At 38.4% G+C, this 17,634-nt stretch overlaps 1 protein-coding gene across 2 annotated transcripts in view; it reads left to right on the top strand.

Moving 5' to 3' along the window:
• The window catches only part of LOC122563212 (peptidase inhibitor 16-like), a 46,737-nt gene extending 32,377 nt beyond the window's left edge, over window positions 1-14,360 (top strand). The window contains exons 8-9 of one of the 2 annotated variants that reach the window (XM_043716776.1): window positions 10,356-10,431; window positions 12,464-14,360. In XM_043716776.1, the coding sequence (XP_043572711.1) occupies window positions 10,356-10,431; window positions 12,464-12,476 (89 nt within the window). In that variant the 3' untranslated portion in view covers window positions 12,477-14,360. Of the gene's footprint in view, window positions 1-10,355; window positions 10,432-12,463 lie in introns of those variants that run through there. The other variant, XR_006315530.1, reaches the window with a different exon arrangement.
• The last annotated feature ends 3,274 nt before the right edge of the window (window positions 14,361-17,634 follow it).

Raw genomic sequence — 17,634 nt, 5'->3', positions numbered from 1 at the left:
CATTCAACATCAGGAGGCACGGCATGCTAGTGCTTATTAAATTTTTGTCAGTTTCCATCAGGTTGGAAGCTGATTAATGTATATAGGTCCTTGGTGAATTTTCAGCAGTTGTTGGTGGTTTGCAACCTTGTGATTAAAGGTAGTGAAGACATCACGCAATAATGCTGGATCTGGAGCCGCCTTGGCTCTGACTTCACTGAGCTGGTACTGGTATATGTTGGTGTCCTGTGGAACCACCTGGGAAGCCTGGAGTAGATTTGCTGTCACTGAACCTTCTTGCTAATATTAGTCTAAGCTACTGATTTCATGTGGGGAAGGATGCCCTCACAAAATTTCAGCAGAAGATAGGCTCATTGTTGATGAACAAGACATAGGTTTATTTTGTAACTTGTTACATTGCAACTGAAAGACATGACAATACCTTGTGAGACTATGAGGCTCAATTTAAGATTAATTATACATTAGTACGTTGGCTGCATGCTGTTAACACAAACAGCACTCACTGAAGCACTATTCAAACTCTGGCAAGTGTAAGCAGATATCAGAGGACACATGCAGAACTTGTTAACTCGTCCCCTCACCTTCTCGGTAGTTTCTTCCAGTTTTACAACCTTTAGAGATATCCGTACTCTATAAGTACTGACAACATGAAAGATCTAAAAATCTCATCATACAATAGTCACACATCTTCGTCTTGACTTTAATTATTCTGCCATTTGTATCCATCTTCAGCTGCCAAGTTCCCACTGTAATTCTGTCCTGTTACCGACTATATGGTCCTAGAAAAACACAAATGCGACTCCTCACCATCCCTGGCAAAGCTGCCTGCTTGATTAGCACCCCACCCAGCACCTTAAGCATTCATTCTTCTATCACCATAGCCGCTGCACAGCAACAGAAGCTTCAGTGATCTATAAGTGTTTCTTTCCTTGACTTGCATGCATGTTTAGAGATTTTAAGAAAGATTGTATTCTTTTCTATTTTTGAAATAATAGTGGGTGTGGAAGCCTCTTGTCTTGATTTGCACATTTCTTATCAGTTTGACTTCACATTGAGACTGTGCAGCTAGCAGAGGAAACTGTTTCTAATTTGACAGTCTCTCAAAGATATAGAGACAAAAGAATATGGAGCGTGCAATACAAACTCCAAGTCTTTTCCATCACTCATTCCTATAACAGCTGATCTGAGCTCAACCGCTTATGCTTTGATGGCTTCATCTGAAAAGTGAATCAATCTCAGTCTTCAAAATTTAAATTGAGAAAGCATATTATTTTGTAGAAAGCGTTCTGCATTTTCATTACCTTGTGTGAACAAAGTGATTCCTGATTTTATTTTAAATATGCTCACTCTAATTTCATAGCTGTCCTTTCTTGTTGTGGGTTAGATTACCACCCCAATGTTCTGAAGTCACAGAAATGCAAGCAAAGTTTATGCTGTCCTCACAACTTAAGCATCAGTACAACTTTGGTGAACTTGCACTGTACCCATACTAAGATGTAAACCTCCTCCCTTAGATTCAGTATCCAAACTGAATGTAATACTTCACATAGGATCTGATTGTGGGTCTATATGAGTGAAGCATAGTTTTTTCATTTGCAAATTCTAGTCCCTTAGATAACTTAGATTAGATTACTTAGATTACTTACAGTGTGGAAACAGGCCCTTCGGCCCAACGAAGTGCAACCCACCCAGACCCATTCACCTACATTTACTTCTTCACCTAACACTACGGGCAATTTAGCGTGGCCAATTCACCTAACCTGCACATTTTTGGATTGTGGGAGGAAACCGGAGCACCCGGAGGAAACCCAAGCAGATACGGGGAGAATGTGCAAACTCCACACAGAGAGTCGCCAGAGGCGGGAATTGAACCCGGGTCTCGGGCGCTGTGAGGCAGCAGTGCTAACCACTGTGCCACCGTGCCACCCACCATTGAGATCAAGTGACTTCCCATCTGTTGACCACAATATCTCACGTTACTTTCTTTAATTTGGAAGAAGATGCCTCATGGAAGAATAGGGAAAGCACAAATAGCTTAAAAATCTAGCTCCCTGTGACAAATTAAGAATAGCTATTGTTTCAACTGTTAGAAGTAAATTAGGATTTCCCATGTAGATTGGTAACAAGGAAAACTTGATTCCTGTTCTGGGAAGAAAAGCCTGTTTAATATCCAAAACTGTTCTAGTGTGAAAGGTCATTGGCTATTTTTAACTTTTGAAGTGAAGGACTAGTTTCTGGAATTATTTGGTTAGATTACCTATAGTGTGGAAACAGGCCCTTCAGCCCAACAAGTCCATACCGACCCTCTGAAGACACATTCTCCTAACTAATGCACCTAACACTACAATTTAGTATGGCCAATTCACCTATCCTGCACATCTTTGGACTGTGGGAGGAAACCGGAGCAAACCCACGCAGACACGGGAAGAATGTGCAAACTCCACACAGGCAGTTGCCCAAGATGGGAATTGAACCCGGGTCCCTGGCGCTGTGAGGCAGCAGTGCTAACCACTGAGACACCGTGCCATATTGTCAATTTAGATCTGTGGCAGCTGGCACAGAAACATGATATTATTTTTTGTGGATAGACTTTATTAACCACTGAGTCTTACATCTCTTCCACGTACCAGACTCACCTGTTCCCTCTTTATATTTACTCAGCATTTTCTTTTTAAATCAACCTGATAAAATGCATTAAATATACCTGTGAAGCAGGTGAGACGTGAAGGTGGGCCTTTTGTCTTGGAAATAGGAGCATTACACATGTGTCACAAGAGACCTGTATCCAGCCAAAGATATTTTCTAATCAACCTGTTCAGATATGTTATGATAGACCTCAGGAGCAGGTGGGACTTGAGACCAGGCCTCTGGCTCAGAGGTAGAGACACTACCGTAGTGCCACAAAAGCCCTCTACCCAGCCAAATATTTAATTAAGTAACCCCAATCACCTACTCAGCTACTTAATATATTAAAAGATTCCTTTCTTCCCTTTAAATAATGCTTTTCAGGTAGGATCTTATAGTGTGGTGGTATAGTCCATAGCTTTGGGTCCAAACGTTTGGGCTTAAGTCCTATCTGACACATCTGACCATGCTGATTAAAAATATTTTAAAACTTTTGAAGACATGCAAATATTCTTGAATGTAGTTAATGCAAATCAAACAATTCTTAAAATATCCTACATCTTACTTCGTTAAAAACAGAATCAACTTTCTATATGCCCCCTTCATTCTTTAAACAAAATAAAATAACATGTTCCATCATTCAGCAACTCAAACATAAATTGATTTTCTTTCATGTTCTCATATCTGCTCATACCATGAAGTGTCTCCTTAGTGGATCTTCTTAAATTCTTGGATTTGACACATTTTTTTGTGAAATAATCTGACAACCAATGACATGCGTCAACCCACTTTATTTCAGAAATCAATTTTTTGGAAACCTTCTTTTCTTTCAAACATTTCCTCTGCGCTAGATAGAGAGATGAGTCCTCAAATTCTTAGTTTGTGCCGTCCTTTGTTAAATATACATTGTTCCAAAGAGAATCATTATCCACATAATATTCTGTGTGCAATCCTTTCTCAGGTTGTCCCTCAAACAGGATTTATTTTAGAAGATTGTACTGGCAATAATGTTTCAGCTGCTAAGGTACTTTGAACTGTTCCTTTAAATTTCTTGGCTTCCCAGGCCAATAGGCAACGTTGATTATTTTTATCTACCAAACATATAATGCAGTCTGCAGCACTTGAATAGCCAACTGGAAGATTAACATATGAAGCATTATTTAAAAAGGACTAGCATTATATCTTCTGGGTCACCCAAGCTTGAGTATATTTTATAGGAGTTAGTTTCTTTAATGTTTCCTTTGCTGTTTTGACTACCTCCGCAATAGCGTGTTTAACTGTACTGCTGTATTCCAATATGTTGTACCTTGGATTTGGTCTAGTCTGAATGCATAACAAACCAGCCAATCAAACCTCCTGACTGGTCAGTTTCATCCCTCTCTGTGAGGATCTTGCCTGATTTATGTGGATATGGGTAATATTTTTCAAATAAGGCTGTTGATCCAAATTCGCTCCTGACTTATGCTGTTTCATGTCTAACTATATATATTGTTTTGAGTAAATCATCACAAGTTTCTTTTAATTTGGTCTACTTATTAAGAAATATCACAGACAATGAAGTACTGAAACAATGATTTAAACTTTATTGCATATAGCAACCAAAATAAAATCCCTCAAGTAAGCAAGTAATTTGAGTTATAGGGAGAGGCTGAATAGGCTGGACTGTTTTTCTTGGAGCATCAGAGGCTGAGGGGTGACCTTATAGAGGCTTATAAAATCATGAGGGGCATGGATAGGATAAATATACAAAATCTTTTCCCTGAGGTGGGGGAGTCCAGAACTAGAGGGCATAGGGTTAGTGTGAGAGGAGCAAGATATAAAAGAGACCTAAGGGGCAACTTTTTTATGCATAGGGTAGTGCTTGTGTGGAATGGGCTGCCAGAGAAAGTGGTGGAGGCTAGTACAACTGCAACATTTATGAAGCATCTGGATGGGTATATGAATAGGAAGGGTTTGGAGGGATATGGGCCAGGTGCTGGCAGGTGGGACTAGATTGGGTTGGGATATCTGGTTGGCATGGATGAGTTGGACCGAGGGATCTGTTTCCTTGCTGTACATCTCTATGACTCCATGACTCTAAGTTAAGCTTCAAAATCCAACTTGGCCAGTCCTTGATTATGGTGGAATATGGCCAGGATTCCACCAACAATGTCTGGCTCTGGATGTGTCCTGGGTTCAATCCTTGTACAGTATTGTTTTTTGAAGTTCTGCTAAAGGGGCAGTTCTGCTGTTCGATTCTTATAGAATTTTTTATCCTTTGGGCCATTACTGATGATACTTCAGATTCTTTCATCCAAAATGTTGATAATTCCTCTGGAAGCCTTTAGTCTGCAGCTTGTTTCCATATCAAAAGTAGCTTCTTAGTTTCTTGTTACATTTAGCCTTAAATGTCTATTTGAAGACACAGCTTTCCTGTGATAAACTTCTTAAATTTTACTACAGGACAATCATTGTCCTTTATGGCAATAAAGTACCCAGTTTATTGAGCAGGTGTCAAAGCAGTTTTGTTCATGTAGCCACCACTCCTCCTTTTGCCAGACATGGCCAATTGATTTCAATTCATGTATAAGATAGTCCTTGACTTTACCAGTTTATTACAGACAGTGTTATTGCTACTTTTATGCATATTGTAACGGGTTTATCTTCTGTTGTTTCATCCATTCCATGAACAGTTACTAAAGTTCTAAAATGTATAATATCAGAATATTTTAAAGCTCTCTGATGCCTGAATTCCTTTATTTTTTCAATCAGACAAACCTCAAATTTCATAGAAGCTTCCCTCGGGCCTGTTAGCTGTATGCAACCCATTTTCTAATTAAGCTGAAAGTAACCTACTTCCTGCAAGATGGACCGAACTGAGAAATCCCGTGCCCTAGTTGCATCATTCAATACAGAAACACATTTGTTTAATTTCCATATCTTTACTCCTATATCATCTATTTGCTTAATTGGTTTGAAAATCACTCCCCTTTGAAACTCTGACAGCTTGCATAAATGTAGCTTTTATATGAATTGACTTACATTCCTAGCAGCATGTAGCTAATTTGCCAATCTGTGGACCTTAATTTCTTAGTTTACATATTTAGCCAGATTTTGTATTTATATAGTTATGGCTTTATTCTGAGTCAAAACCATGTTTTTTGTTCCATGTAAGAAAAATACTGGTTTTATCCAGAATTTGTGACCACTCATTGTGATTTTGCTTGGAAGCTCTGATTAATTATACTTTAAGAAAGTGTATATGAGTGAGAAATGTAATAGTTATAGAAAATCTACAATTTTGAAGCTTACATAAGAAAGTAAATCCATAAGATTTACTTTAAAATTTATTAAATTGTTTTGCTAGTAATTATGAATAGTTAAGAAATTTACCAAATTTATACTAAGCATTTTCTGCTATTTTAAAAGAATTGTGACTATAATGTTGCGATTCCAGCTGATGGTAGTACCAGATATGTTAGATCCCAGAGTGAAATCTGGCTTGATAGACCAAAAGTTTTATTTTTGCATATTGGTTACCATGGTAGTCAGTCATTGAACATATTCACAAGAAGCTGCCGATGTGCTTTTAACAGAAGATCATCAATGCTTATTATGCACAGAAGGAAAAGAAATGAACTAAATTATGTAAGAACTATTTGAAACTGGCCTAATGCAAATGCCAGAAATGAAAATTCAACCCTGCTACCCTGAATAACCATCTTACAGATACTTAAATCTCAGTGGAAGGATCACTTTGTTTGCATCTTAAAATTCCTTCTTCAATATAGACCAGCTGTACTTTATCTCTTCATTCATCTGATGCTATCTTTTTTACTTAACGTCACTTGATGTTACACTTAAACAATGGACTAACACAGCTCATGTATATTTTAGCATGGATTCCTTAAACTCCTCTTCCAAAACCTTCTGTTTCTGGAGCTTTCTTTTGCTCTTTCTTTATAACACTCAGGGCTCCATTATAGCTGAAACCACTTTTAAGATTACAGACTTATAAACCTCTTTGCAGCTATAGCACTGTTCTCTCTAACAGAAACTTGCTCATTCTCTGATCATTTGGAGGGCTCTCTCTAAAGGGAAGTTGTTTCTAATTATGTCAACCTGTGTCATTGGATACATTTTTCATAGACCACGACCCATTTTCTTTCTCACTTAGAGTCAGAGTTGTAGTCCAACCAGTCAATGCTGAACATAATCCCAAACTAAGCTAGTGCCACCTGCCTGCCCATATCCCTCCAAACCTCTCCTATCCATGTACTTGCCCAATGTCTTTTAAATGTTGTAATTGTGCCCAATTCTACTACTTCCTCAGGAAGTTCATTCCAAAAGTGAACCATCCACTGTGTAAAATATTTGCCCAAACTGTTTTTTAAATCTCTCTCCTCTCATTTAAAAATGTGCCCCCAGTCTTGAAATCCCCCATGCTAGGGAAGAGACAATTACCATTGACTTTACCTATACCTCTCATTATTTTATAAATTTCTATAAGGTTGCCTCTCAACCACCTACGCTCCGTGAAATAAAGTTAGACCTTATCCAACCTTTCTTTATAACTCAAACCTTCCATATTCAACATCATCCTGGTAAATCTCTTCGGAACCCTCTCCAGCTTGATAATATCCTTCCTATAAATGGGAGACCAGAACTGGACACAATATTACAGAAGAGGCCTCACCAATGTCTGTACAACCTCAATACAACTCCCCAACTCCTTTATTCAAAGGACTGAGCAATGAAAGCATTCATGCTAAACACCATTTTAACCCCCCTGTCTGCATGTGATGCAAACTTCAAAGGATTATGTACCTGACCCACTCGGTCCCTTTGGTACCCAAGGCCCTACCATTAATTGTATAAGCCGTACCCTTGTTTGTTGTACTAAAATGCAATACCTCACATTAACCAGATTGAACTATCTAATATTTTTCAGCCCATTGACCCATTTCAGCAAGATCCCTTTGCAATCTTAGAAAACATACTTCACTGTCTACTATGCCACCAATTTTGGTGTCATCCACAAACTTGCTAACCATGCCTTCTGTATTTTCTTCCAAATCGTTTATATAAATAATAAACAGAGGAGGACCCAGAACCGATCCCTGTGGAACACCGCTGGTGACAGACTTCCAGTCTGAAAAGCAAATCTCCACCACCACTGTCTATCTCCTCCTGTTAAACCAATTATATATCCAGTTGACAAGCTCACCCTAAATACCACGTGACCTAAATTTACTAACTAGTCTACCATGTGGATCCTTGTCTTCTACTGTTGTTTTCTAAATAACTTTTCTAATTACCTCAACATTTTCTTAAAGCTTCATTCAAATGCATGTAAACACATTTCAAATACCCTACTAATGCAAAGAACACAAAAATCAAGCTAAGTTCTTCTCTTAACTTACAAAATGTAGAAATACAAATCAAACTTAGAGCTATGCATTGTCCACTCCCAAGTTTCCAATTAATACTGCATATATTATTTGTTTTTCAAGCTTAAGATAGTTACTGTTAGGGAAATGGGTGCTGAAGTGAGTTAATGCACTAAATTGGCTTCCTTATTTAAACAGGGTTGAATTCTGCAAGTTCCAAAGAACCAACATATCTATTAATTAATACCGATATTTGGCACACCTTTGGCTTTCTTATTCAGAGACAGGATGTAATTGTTTGAAGATTAAATCACTGTTATTCAACAAGTTTAATGGAAAAAAAATCATGAAAATGACTCCAACTCCAGAACTGGTGACTGTTAATTATGGTATTTATCTCTTTACAGCCCCACCACATGAATCATTTCTACTTCAATTTCCTGAGCTTTTTTTAGGCGATCTATTCTTAAAGTAGCAATTAGGACTACAATGAGAATATCACGGTTGAATAATTTATATTAGATTCAGTCTTTGGTGCATAAAGTCTGGCAGGATCATTTTGCAAATGTGTTTTATTACCGTTATAAGTAGCATAACAAAAGATGACAGACATAACCTGCCAGTTTCAACAAAGCTTTGAGGAAATAAATCTCAATCCCTCATAGTAACATACAAACATGTCCATTTTAATCACGGATGCTTTAATATTCTGATCTTTACATTATATGAGAGAATTGGTTACATAGGAGCCATAGCCTGCTATTTTCCTCTATTTCAATAGATTTCAATGTTTCTTCAAGCCAGCAGCCTTCTAATTGTAAGCACAAAATATGGTATGAATTAGGAGCAGGGACTAGCAATTTAGCCCAATAAGCCTGCTCTGCCATTTGATACAAGCATGGCTGATCTCATATCGGCCTCAATTCCACTTTCCTCCCTGTTCCCCCATAACCCTGAATCCAGTACTAAATTTAAAAATCTGTCGATCTCCTCCTTAAATTTACTCAATGTCCCAGCATCCACTGGACTCTGTGGTCGCGAATTCCATAGATTCACAACTCTGAGAGAAATAATTTATCCTCATCACTGTTTTATGTCTGCTACCCCATATCCTAAAATTATGGCCTCTTGTTCTAGATTGTCCCAGATAAGGATATGTCATCTTAACATCTACTTTGTTGATCCCCTTTACCATCTTATATACCTCACTCCCATTCTTTGAAACTTCACATTCCAAAATAGCCAGAATAGTCAAGTGTACTTTGACCCCAAATTATAAGATCACCACAGAAGGTGAAATATCTTCCAATATCGAGGCAAAGGGACATTTACACAAACTGTTAAAAATAGCAATTTTGAACCTAAACAGACTGTTCAGCTGAGAAGTAATGTACTTTCTCACCACTGATTTGTGAAATAGAAATGTCAGACATTCTTAGACTGTTGGAATTAAACATAAGGTTGAAAAAAATTGAAGAGAATGTTCCTCTGTATTCAACTGTGAACTAATTTAGCAAGTTAACGACCAGCAGTCACTAGGCAAAAGCGAGGACTGCAGATGCTGGAGATTAGAGTCAAGATTAGAGTGGTGCTGGAAAAGCACAGCAGTTCAGACAGCATCCGAGGAGCAGGAAAATCGACGTTTTGGGCAGGAGCCCTTCATCAGGAATCCTGCCCGATAGGAAGGGCTCCGCCTGAAACATCGATTTTCCTGCTCCTCGGATGCTGCCTGACCTGCTGTGCTTTTCCAGCACCACTCTAATCTTGACCAGCAGTCACTTCCAGGAGTAACATGAGTCTTTCAGACCAGAAGGTTGTGCCAATATTAATTGGGAAACTACAATTAAACATTGATGTCTTTGGGCTAACAAGAGAGTAGAAAGCAAAAGATTGAGCAAAGTTATGACACCAATTCCACTGAATACCCAGTGACTATTTGCTCTCTGAGCACACACAGGCAAGTCATGATGTGGATAAGACAGCAGAGAGCTACTACTTTCCATATGTTATTACAGACTGGACCAGTAACTTTCAGGAAGAAGAGAAAATTACAATATTTAAAAATTGACAATATTATTAAACAAGCCAGGAATTAAGGCAGGATTGGGCAGATTTAAGAAAAGCCAGTTCTAACTCTGGTCATCGATCACATACAATATCTTATTGTTAATTATAAACCGGGGAACATTTTGAAGGCCCTTACTTTGATATTTTCTTATGGTTTCCACTAAATATTAATAAGTTAGAGAAAAAAGACCAAGATGTAAAATTACATTTTGCAGTTTTCATTGAAATGTATGTTTTGAAATTTAGAATGGCTGAATGTGAGGCATTTAAAATCTTCATTTTGTTTTTCAACAGGTTCTCAGGGAAAAGAAAGCACCCAACATAATGAAAAATCAGCACTGTGCTATAATGTTGTTTTTACACTTGTGATGTTAGCAATTTCATATTCTGTATAAAGTTATAGAGCAGTATATGTTACAATGAATGTATGCTCAAAATGATTTTGTTTTGTTTTCCTGATGAGAGAGTTTTCTTGGAAAACCTTGAATGAATATTCTGAGAATAGATTCACTGATCAAAAAGAAATCTCAAGTTCTAAATAGTACAGAAGAAAAAACATACTAAAAGAATGTTGCCGTTCAAACTTGCTGCCATTTCAACTTTATCTCCATGATTTTCGTTAGACAGTATTCTTCCAATATTTTTCTCCCTTTTCCCAAAGACAAGTGAGCTCAGATGTTGCAATCTGTTTAAGAATGGTATTAGCCATTCATTGCATGTACATTTGCCCACAGATCTTTATGTGAATCTTACAGTGATTAGAAATCTATTTCAGCCCTGGATCCACCATTGAGAATCTTCCTGATTTCCAATATTTAACTGTCTGTGTGGTTGCCAAAAGTTGCTGTCTCACTTAATCCTTAACAATATTGGATGTTATTAATCCAATGTTATTTTTATTACAAACCCCAGACCTTTATGTTTTGCCGGGACAGCCAGTGGGCTAAACCCCTGCTTGTGAGGCTTAGAGGTATAGAAAACATAAAAACATGAAAATGTGGAAAGTAAACCCACAACCAAACCAAACCCACAACCACGCCAAGCAAATTTACATTCCATGTTTGGTAATTTCTCTTGTACAATCCCACTCTGCAAGTTACTCTATTTATAATACTCTATTCTGAAGTTAACAGGGCTCTGAGGAATATTCAATACAAGCCTAAGTAACATACAGGAAGGAGGCAAAAATAATAAATTATATATTATAAGTTTTCTTAAATATTAAAGAATAAGATAGTGAGTGTAATAATTGAGATAAATTCACACTAAAAAAAAAATTCATCGCAGCATACTATTTGAGCAAATTTAACCCAGATAGGGGATCACAGGCTTGTTTATGAAAGAAATGGGGATTATTTATTTTCCTTTACTTTTCTCTTTAATAGGTGAGTTCATACTTAACCACCTGAAAAATGTTTAAATGATCTTTCATGTCTTGTTTTATCCACCAGTAAGATAGAAACTAATTCCTTTGGGGAGCAATAATAGTCATTGCTTAGTGTTAAATGTATATTTTTTTAGTTCTATATTTGGAAACACTCAAATTCACCAAAGACATCAAGCAGACTGCAAAGAAAGGCTGATGTGCACATATATAAATGTCTGGTAAATCTTTTTTGACCCAATGATCCAAGGATTTTCTCATATTGCACCAATGGCTGCAGAGCCAGGAATAATATAGAAAATTTTGTAGAACCCCAGAGCTCCTGCCCTTGACTGAACAAATCAGAAAAGAGATGGTCATCACCACTCTATGAATACTTTGTGACAAACTCTGCAACCCCCTAGTTGGGGCTAAGCATAGAATTCAAATGGTGGGCGGCACGGTGGCACAGTGGTTAGCACTGCTGCCTCACAGCGCCAGAGACCCGGGTTCAATTCCCGCCTCAGGCGACTGACTGTGTGGAGTTTGCACATTCTCCCCGTGTCTGCGTGGGTTTCCTCCGGGTGCTCCGGTTTCCTCCCACAGTCCAAAGATGTGCAGGTCAGGTGAATTGGCCAGGCTAAATTGCCCGTAGTGTTAGGTAAGGGGTAAATGTAGGGGTATGGGTGGGTTGCGCTTCGGCGGGTCGGTGTGGACTTGTTGGGCTGAAGGGCCTGTTTTCACACTGTAATCTAATCTAATAAAACTATGGGTGGAATCTTTAATTTCCAACTTCAGGCAAGAGGGAAGAGACAGTCACTGCTTGGTAAACCAGTGTGAACAGGCTGTCACTTGGTTGGGGTGGTTCCCTTGATCTGCACTGCTCTGTGCCTGTTCGAAGGACTAAACATAAGGTGGGGGCAGGGGGAGAGGGGCATAGTCATTATGGCCACTGAGAGCCAATCTCCTACCTTTCCCTTCATCCCCCTAACTACTTCTCCCTATGTCCCCTAAACCCAAACCCCATCCATTCCTACAGAAAGCATACCTAAGACGTTGCTCATCTGGACGTTGGACATCCTGCTGGCAGCATGTTCTCACAGTGCAGTGGCACTGTCAAGGGCAAAACACCAGCCTTTGATTGTTGGCAATTCTCACCAGAGGGGCTTCTAGTTCCAGGAATTTGATTTTGAATGAGCACTCATCATTGCCATCCAAATTGCCTGATTAGAGGAAGATACTGCAGGCCTTGTTGCATAGTCAGCTTGGGTGTGCCACCATTTCTTCAGCAAGTGAGCGGGGCACCCAATGACAGTGGAAGATTCCATTCTTATTTTTAATGAGTGAAAATTCTGGAAAGTATACATGCCTATGAGTCTGGTTAAAATATCTTTAGTTGTTTGGCCATAACTTGAGTATTACTGAAAAACACATGTTGTTGAAACTTCATTTTGCACTCATCAGGATTATTTACAAGAAATACCAAAGTAAAGTGGTTGTTCAAAGCATCGCGATGAGTAATGAGCCCATGAATTACCATCATTTGTTTTGCCAACTGAAATAGACACATTGTTCTTTCTGTCTGTGTACTAATGTATATCTGTGTACTAAACTACTTTTCAGTGCAATTCATCACATACTCAGGATTATTCAACAAATATTGTCCAATCATAGAATTACATCTAACGTTAGACACTGTTGTGAGTTTTACAAGTGCATGCTGATTGGGTGCGGACAGTATCTTGCATGTTGTGAACAGTAAAAGGAATATGATTTTTGATTCCATCTGCCAATCTTTAGGGCATAGAGTCCATATACTTAGCATCTGTGCAGGCACTGTATGATAGTCATTTATGTGATAGGCACAATTTGTTTGGCTGCTCAGTAACGTTCTGTTAGTGAATATATCGAAGCTACGTGTAGAAAAATACAATACTCTCTTCTTGCAGATAGAATGTATACTCTTGTTCCTGTTTCAATTCAACAGTGTAGGGGGCAGCCTTTTCTGATTCATTGCTTAGGGTAATTTTTGCCCAATTAGAATTAATCTACCAGGTTTAACATTTAAACAGAACTTGGTAGTTAACTGACATTCACCATGAACTGGCCCATTGTCCATACAATATCTCTACTTGTCAATCAACCGACACTCTCCTTCACAATTTTTAAAAATTTACTTCTAAATTCCTTCTTCACTGTCCTGATGAAAAGCTTCTACAAGACTCTTTTCAGCAATAATGTAGATTATTTTAAAGTTTAACAAGGTTCCTCTTAACCATTATGTTTTCAAACTTAAATATAATCAACTAAGATTTATTCATGTTGATATTCTATTTACTACTATTCCTGTTGCTCTGCCAATGAATATTCTTTACTTATTGTGAGGTGATATAATCTGAACCCAATACTCCAAGAAATAATGCATCGTAAAGTCTGGACTCTTGAGTTTTTAATGATCTGGCTATAATAATTACAATAATTTTGAAAATTGCTTCCTTACTTTACGATTGAAAATGACATAGTGAACAATTAGTATAATGCTAGTACTTATAGTCAGAACAGTAGAAGACAATGTTCCAAAAATTCCAAAAAACTTCTCTTCATATTCTCCGAGTCAGTCCTGTCAACGGTTGGCAGTTGAATAAGCAGTGAATGGAAGTCAAGAAATCTATCATTGCCCAAATTATTTTGGGGGTTTGGGATGTGAACTGCAAGTAGTTGCATGATGTTTAGTCAGTCCCATTGCTCAAGGTATTATCATATAATTAACTGCTATTGTACTGGCAAATCAAGTTAAGTAACACACACGGAACATTAACTTCTCAGGATTTATGTTCAGCATGATAGGCAATATAGAGAAAGAAAGCATGTGAAGGAAGGTAACCCAGTTTTAAGAGTACTGTTTGAATATGAGGATGTTATCTAATTACTGGGTAATTATGCTGGTTTATTGATTTATTGTAAAATATTGTATTGCTATGCTTTTTGATGTTTGTCATAGAAAACAAGAATTGTTACTCTATCCAACTTTCTTTCATTGTTATTGAAAGAGAGCATAAAACATCTTTTGATATGAATGGAATTTGTTAAGTGAATCAGATAACAAAACTAGAATAAAAAACATCAATCCTAGTGATCCGTGAAACATTAATTTGTATGATTGTATGTGATTTATGGATTGTTGGGAAGATCATTGTTGGACATGGGAAGGTAATGGCCTAGTGGCGATATCACTGGACTGTTAATCTAGAGACACAAGTCATGTTCTGGGGCTTGGGTTTGAATCTTGCCGTGGCAGATGATGGAGTTTGAATTCAGTAAATATCTGGAATTAAAGAGTGAATGATGACCACAAATCCATTGCTGGAAAAAGCCCATCTGGTTCACTAATGCCCTTTAAGGAAGAAAACTGCCACCCTTACCAGGTCTGGCCTACATGTGACTCCAGACCCACAGCAATGTGGTTGACTCTTAACTGCACTCTGGGCAATTTAACTACTTGTGAAAGTAACATTTAAAGCAAAATCTTGGTAGTAAAATTTACCTAAAGCCAAACTGAGTGTTTGCAAAATTACATACATATAATTTGCAATATCTTTAACAATGTACTGTGAAAGGAAGAATGGACACTGAGTTGAAGAAGGAAGGATGAAGAGGAGTGACAAAAAACACCTGATCAAATTAATGGGTCAGTATGATTTGCTAACAAGTATGATTGTGCACCTAGGAGATTCTGTGTCACTGGTCATGGGTTCTTTGGATCCTTGCATTGGCTGATGAACTGAATCATAAAGCTAAATCTCCAACGCTGAATGTTTCCATTATATGCAATTGGTCCTTAGACTCAAGTTCATTGGCATCCCTTTCTCATGCTCCTTTTCCATAGCTCCTCCTGCTGATGGGTATTGTCGATAAATTGTGTCTCTTCAGACAGATGGTTCCTCCACGTTGGTTTGTTCTGACCGAGGGCTTCCAAGGCATTGACATCTATGTTGCATTTCTTGAGGTATGTCTGCAGGGTGTCTTTCAAATGTTTCCTTTGCTTGTCCAAGTGCCTTCTGTTAACTGGGTGAAGATGATTTGCTTTGGTAGTCAGAACTCACGTATCCTAAGTATGTGACGGACCCAGCAAAGGTCATTTTGCTGATGCTATTGGTTCCTTCATAAGATGCTGACATTATCATGCCTGACTTTATAGTTGATGTGAAGAATCTGTCTCAAACAGTGTTGATTTTACTTCTCCAAGATATTGAGGTAATGTCTATTTGTAGTGCAAGTTTCAGAGCCACATAGAAGAATTGGAAAGATGACTGCATTAGGCATAAGGATCTTGGTATCAATATGGATATCACAGTCTTCAAACACTCTCATCCTTTGGCATCCAAAGGTCAAGCTTGCAGATTGAATGTGGCTTTGGATCTCTGCTTAATGTTAGCCTTAGATGAGAGTTGCTCCCAGGTGGGGGAATTTTACATGATTTGAAGAATTTCTCCATTCATTTCACTGGAAGCATGACTAGAAATTCTCCAGGGACAGGTTGGTAACAACTTGAGTCTTCTTGCTGTTGGGGCTGAGACCAATTCTTTGGTATGCTTCTGCAAAGGTGTTGGACGAGGTTTGAAGACTCCCTTCTGAGAGAGTAGAGGTGACAGTGTCCTCAGCATTATGAATTGTATTGCCAATGTCAATGTTGTTTTCTTATTGGATTTCAACCAGATGAGGTTGAAACATGTTTCATCCATTCTATTGACAACATCCACACCACTGAGAAGCTTGTTCTTGATAAGATAAAGGATGGTGGTAATGAAGATCAAGAAAAACAAGAACATGATGACATATCTCTGCATGACTTCAGTCTTGTTCTTGAAGGTTTATGTCATTTTACCTTGGTGAGGAAGGTGGTGACACCTTGTCATGGAGGAGACAAAGGATGTTGATGAATTTGTGTAGACAGTGGCCTTTGACAGAGTCTTTCATATCACTTCTTGATTGAATCAGATACCTTGGTCAAATTGATAAAGGCCATACAGAGTGATTGGCGTTGTTCTTGGCATTTTTTATGGAGCAGTAAAAATCATGTTCATAGTTCCATGATTTGGTTAGAAGCGACACTGGCATTCAGGAAGGATTTCCTCAGAAATGGAGAGAAGGTACCCGGAGAGGATTTGGGCAATGATCTTCCCAGTAATGGAGAGTAGGGACATTCCTCAGTAGTTCCCACAATTCACTTTGTCTCCTTTCTTGAATAGGTTGGTAATGGCAAATCCCTGAGATCAGCAGGGAATTCTTCTTTGCTGTAAATTTTCACGAACAGTTGGTGGAGTTGACAGGTGAGCTCTCGGCCTCCAAGTTTGAAAATATTTGCCTGAATCCTCTCCACTTCGGCAGCTTTTCTATTCTTAATGTGTTTAATGATGGTTTTGACTTCCATGACACTTGGTGGGAGTTGGGTGATTTCCTTGAACATGCACGATTCAGAAGTTCTTTGAAGTGTTCCCTCCAAAGGAGGCTGATGTTTTCTTTGTTTCTCAACAGAGTTCTGCCCTTACTTTGCACTGGTTTGTGACCCAGTGTGTTGAGTCTATATATTGCCTTGATAGCACTGACAAAACCCTGGATGTCGTGCTTATCGACAGGGTTTTGCAAGTCTCTAGCTTTCTCAGTACACGATTGGTTCGAGATGTCCCTGGTTCATCCTTGTAACTCCGCCTTTGCTGTTCAATGAGTTTGCCTCACTGGTGATATTATTTTTGCTAGCCGCAGTGAGCTTTCCTCTTGTCAATGAGGACATGGGTGATGTGGTCATCCTCGTTGAAGTAGTCTTGGTGTTTCCTGGTCTTGTAATCAAGTAAATGGAGGAGGGAATGTATAAAATCCACAGCCTCAAGTGGAAATTGCAGAGGTGGATGGGGATAGATAAGATTTAAATTTAATGCAATGGGGGACTGGAAGCTAATTTAGCTCAACGTCATTGGGAGTGACTGGTGATCAGGACTTGATGAGGAGAGGATATAGGCAGCATCATTTTGGATAAACTTAGGTTTATGAAGGAAAGCATGAAGGCTTGTGGACCTGATCAGAGAAAATTGAAATGATCAGGTCTACAGAGGGCAACAATATAAATTATTTCAGCTGTAGACAGACTGAAGTGTGTAACAATATGGAGATCTGAGTAGGTAGTCGTTGTGATGTATAGAACGTGGAGTTGGT

This window comes from Chiloscyllium plagiosum, chromosome 26 (assembly GCF_004010195.1).
Source record: "Chiloscyllium plagiosum isolate BGI_BamShark_2017 chromosome 26, ASM401019v2, whole genome shotgun sequence".
Classification (NCBI taxonomy): Eukaryota; Metazoa; Chordata; class Chondrichthyes; order Orectolobiformes; family Hemiscylliidae; genus Chiloscyllium; species Chiloscyllium plagiosum.
This window is presented reverse-complemented; position numbering and strand designations above follow the sequence as displayed.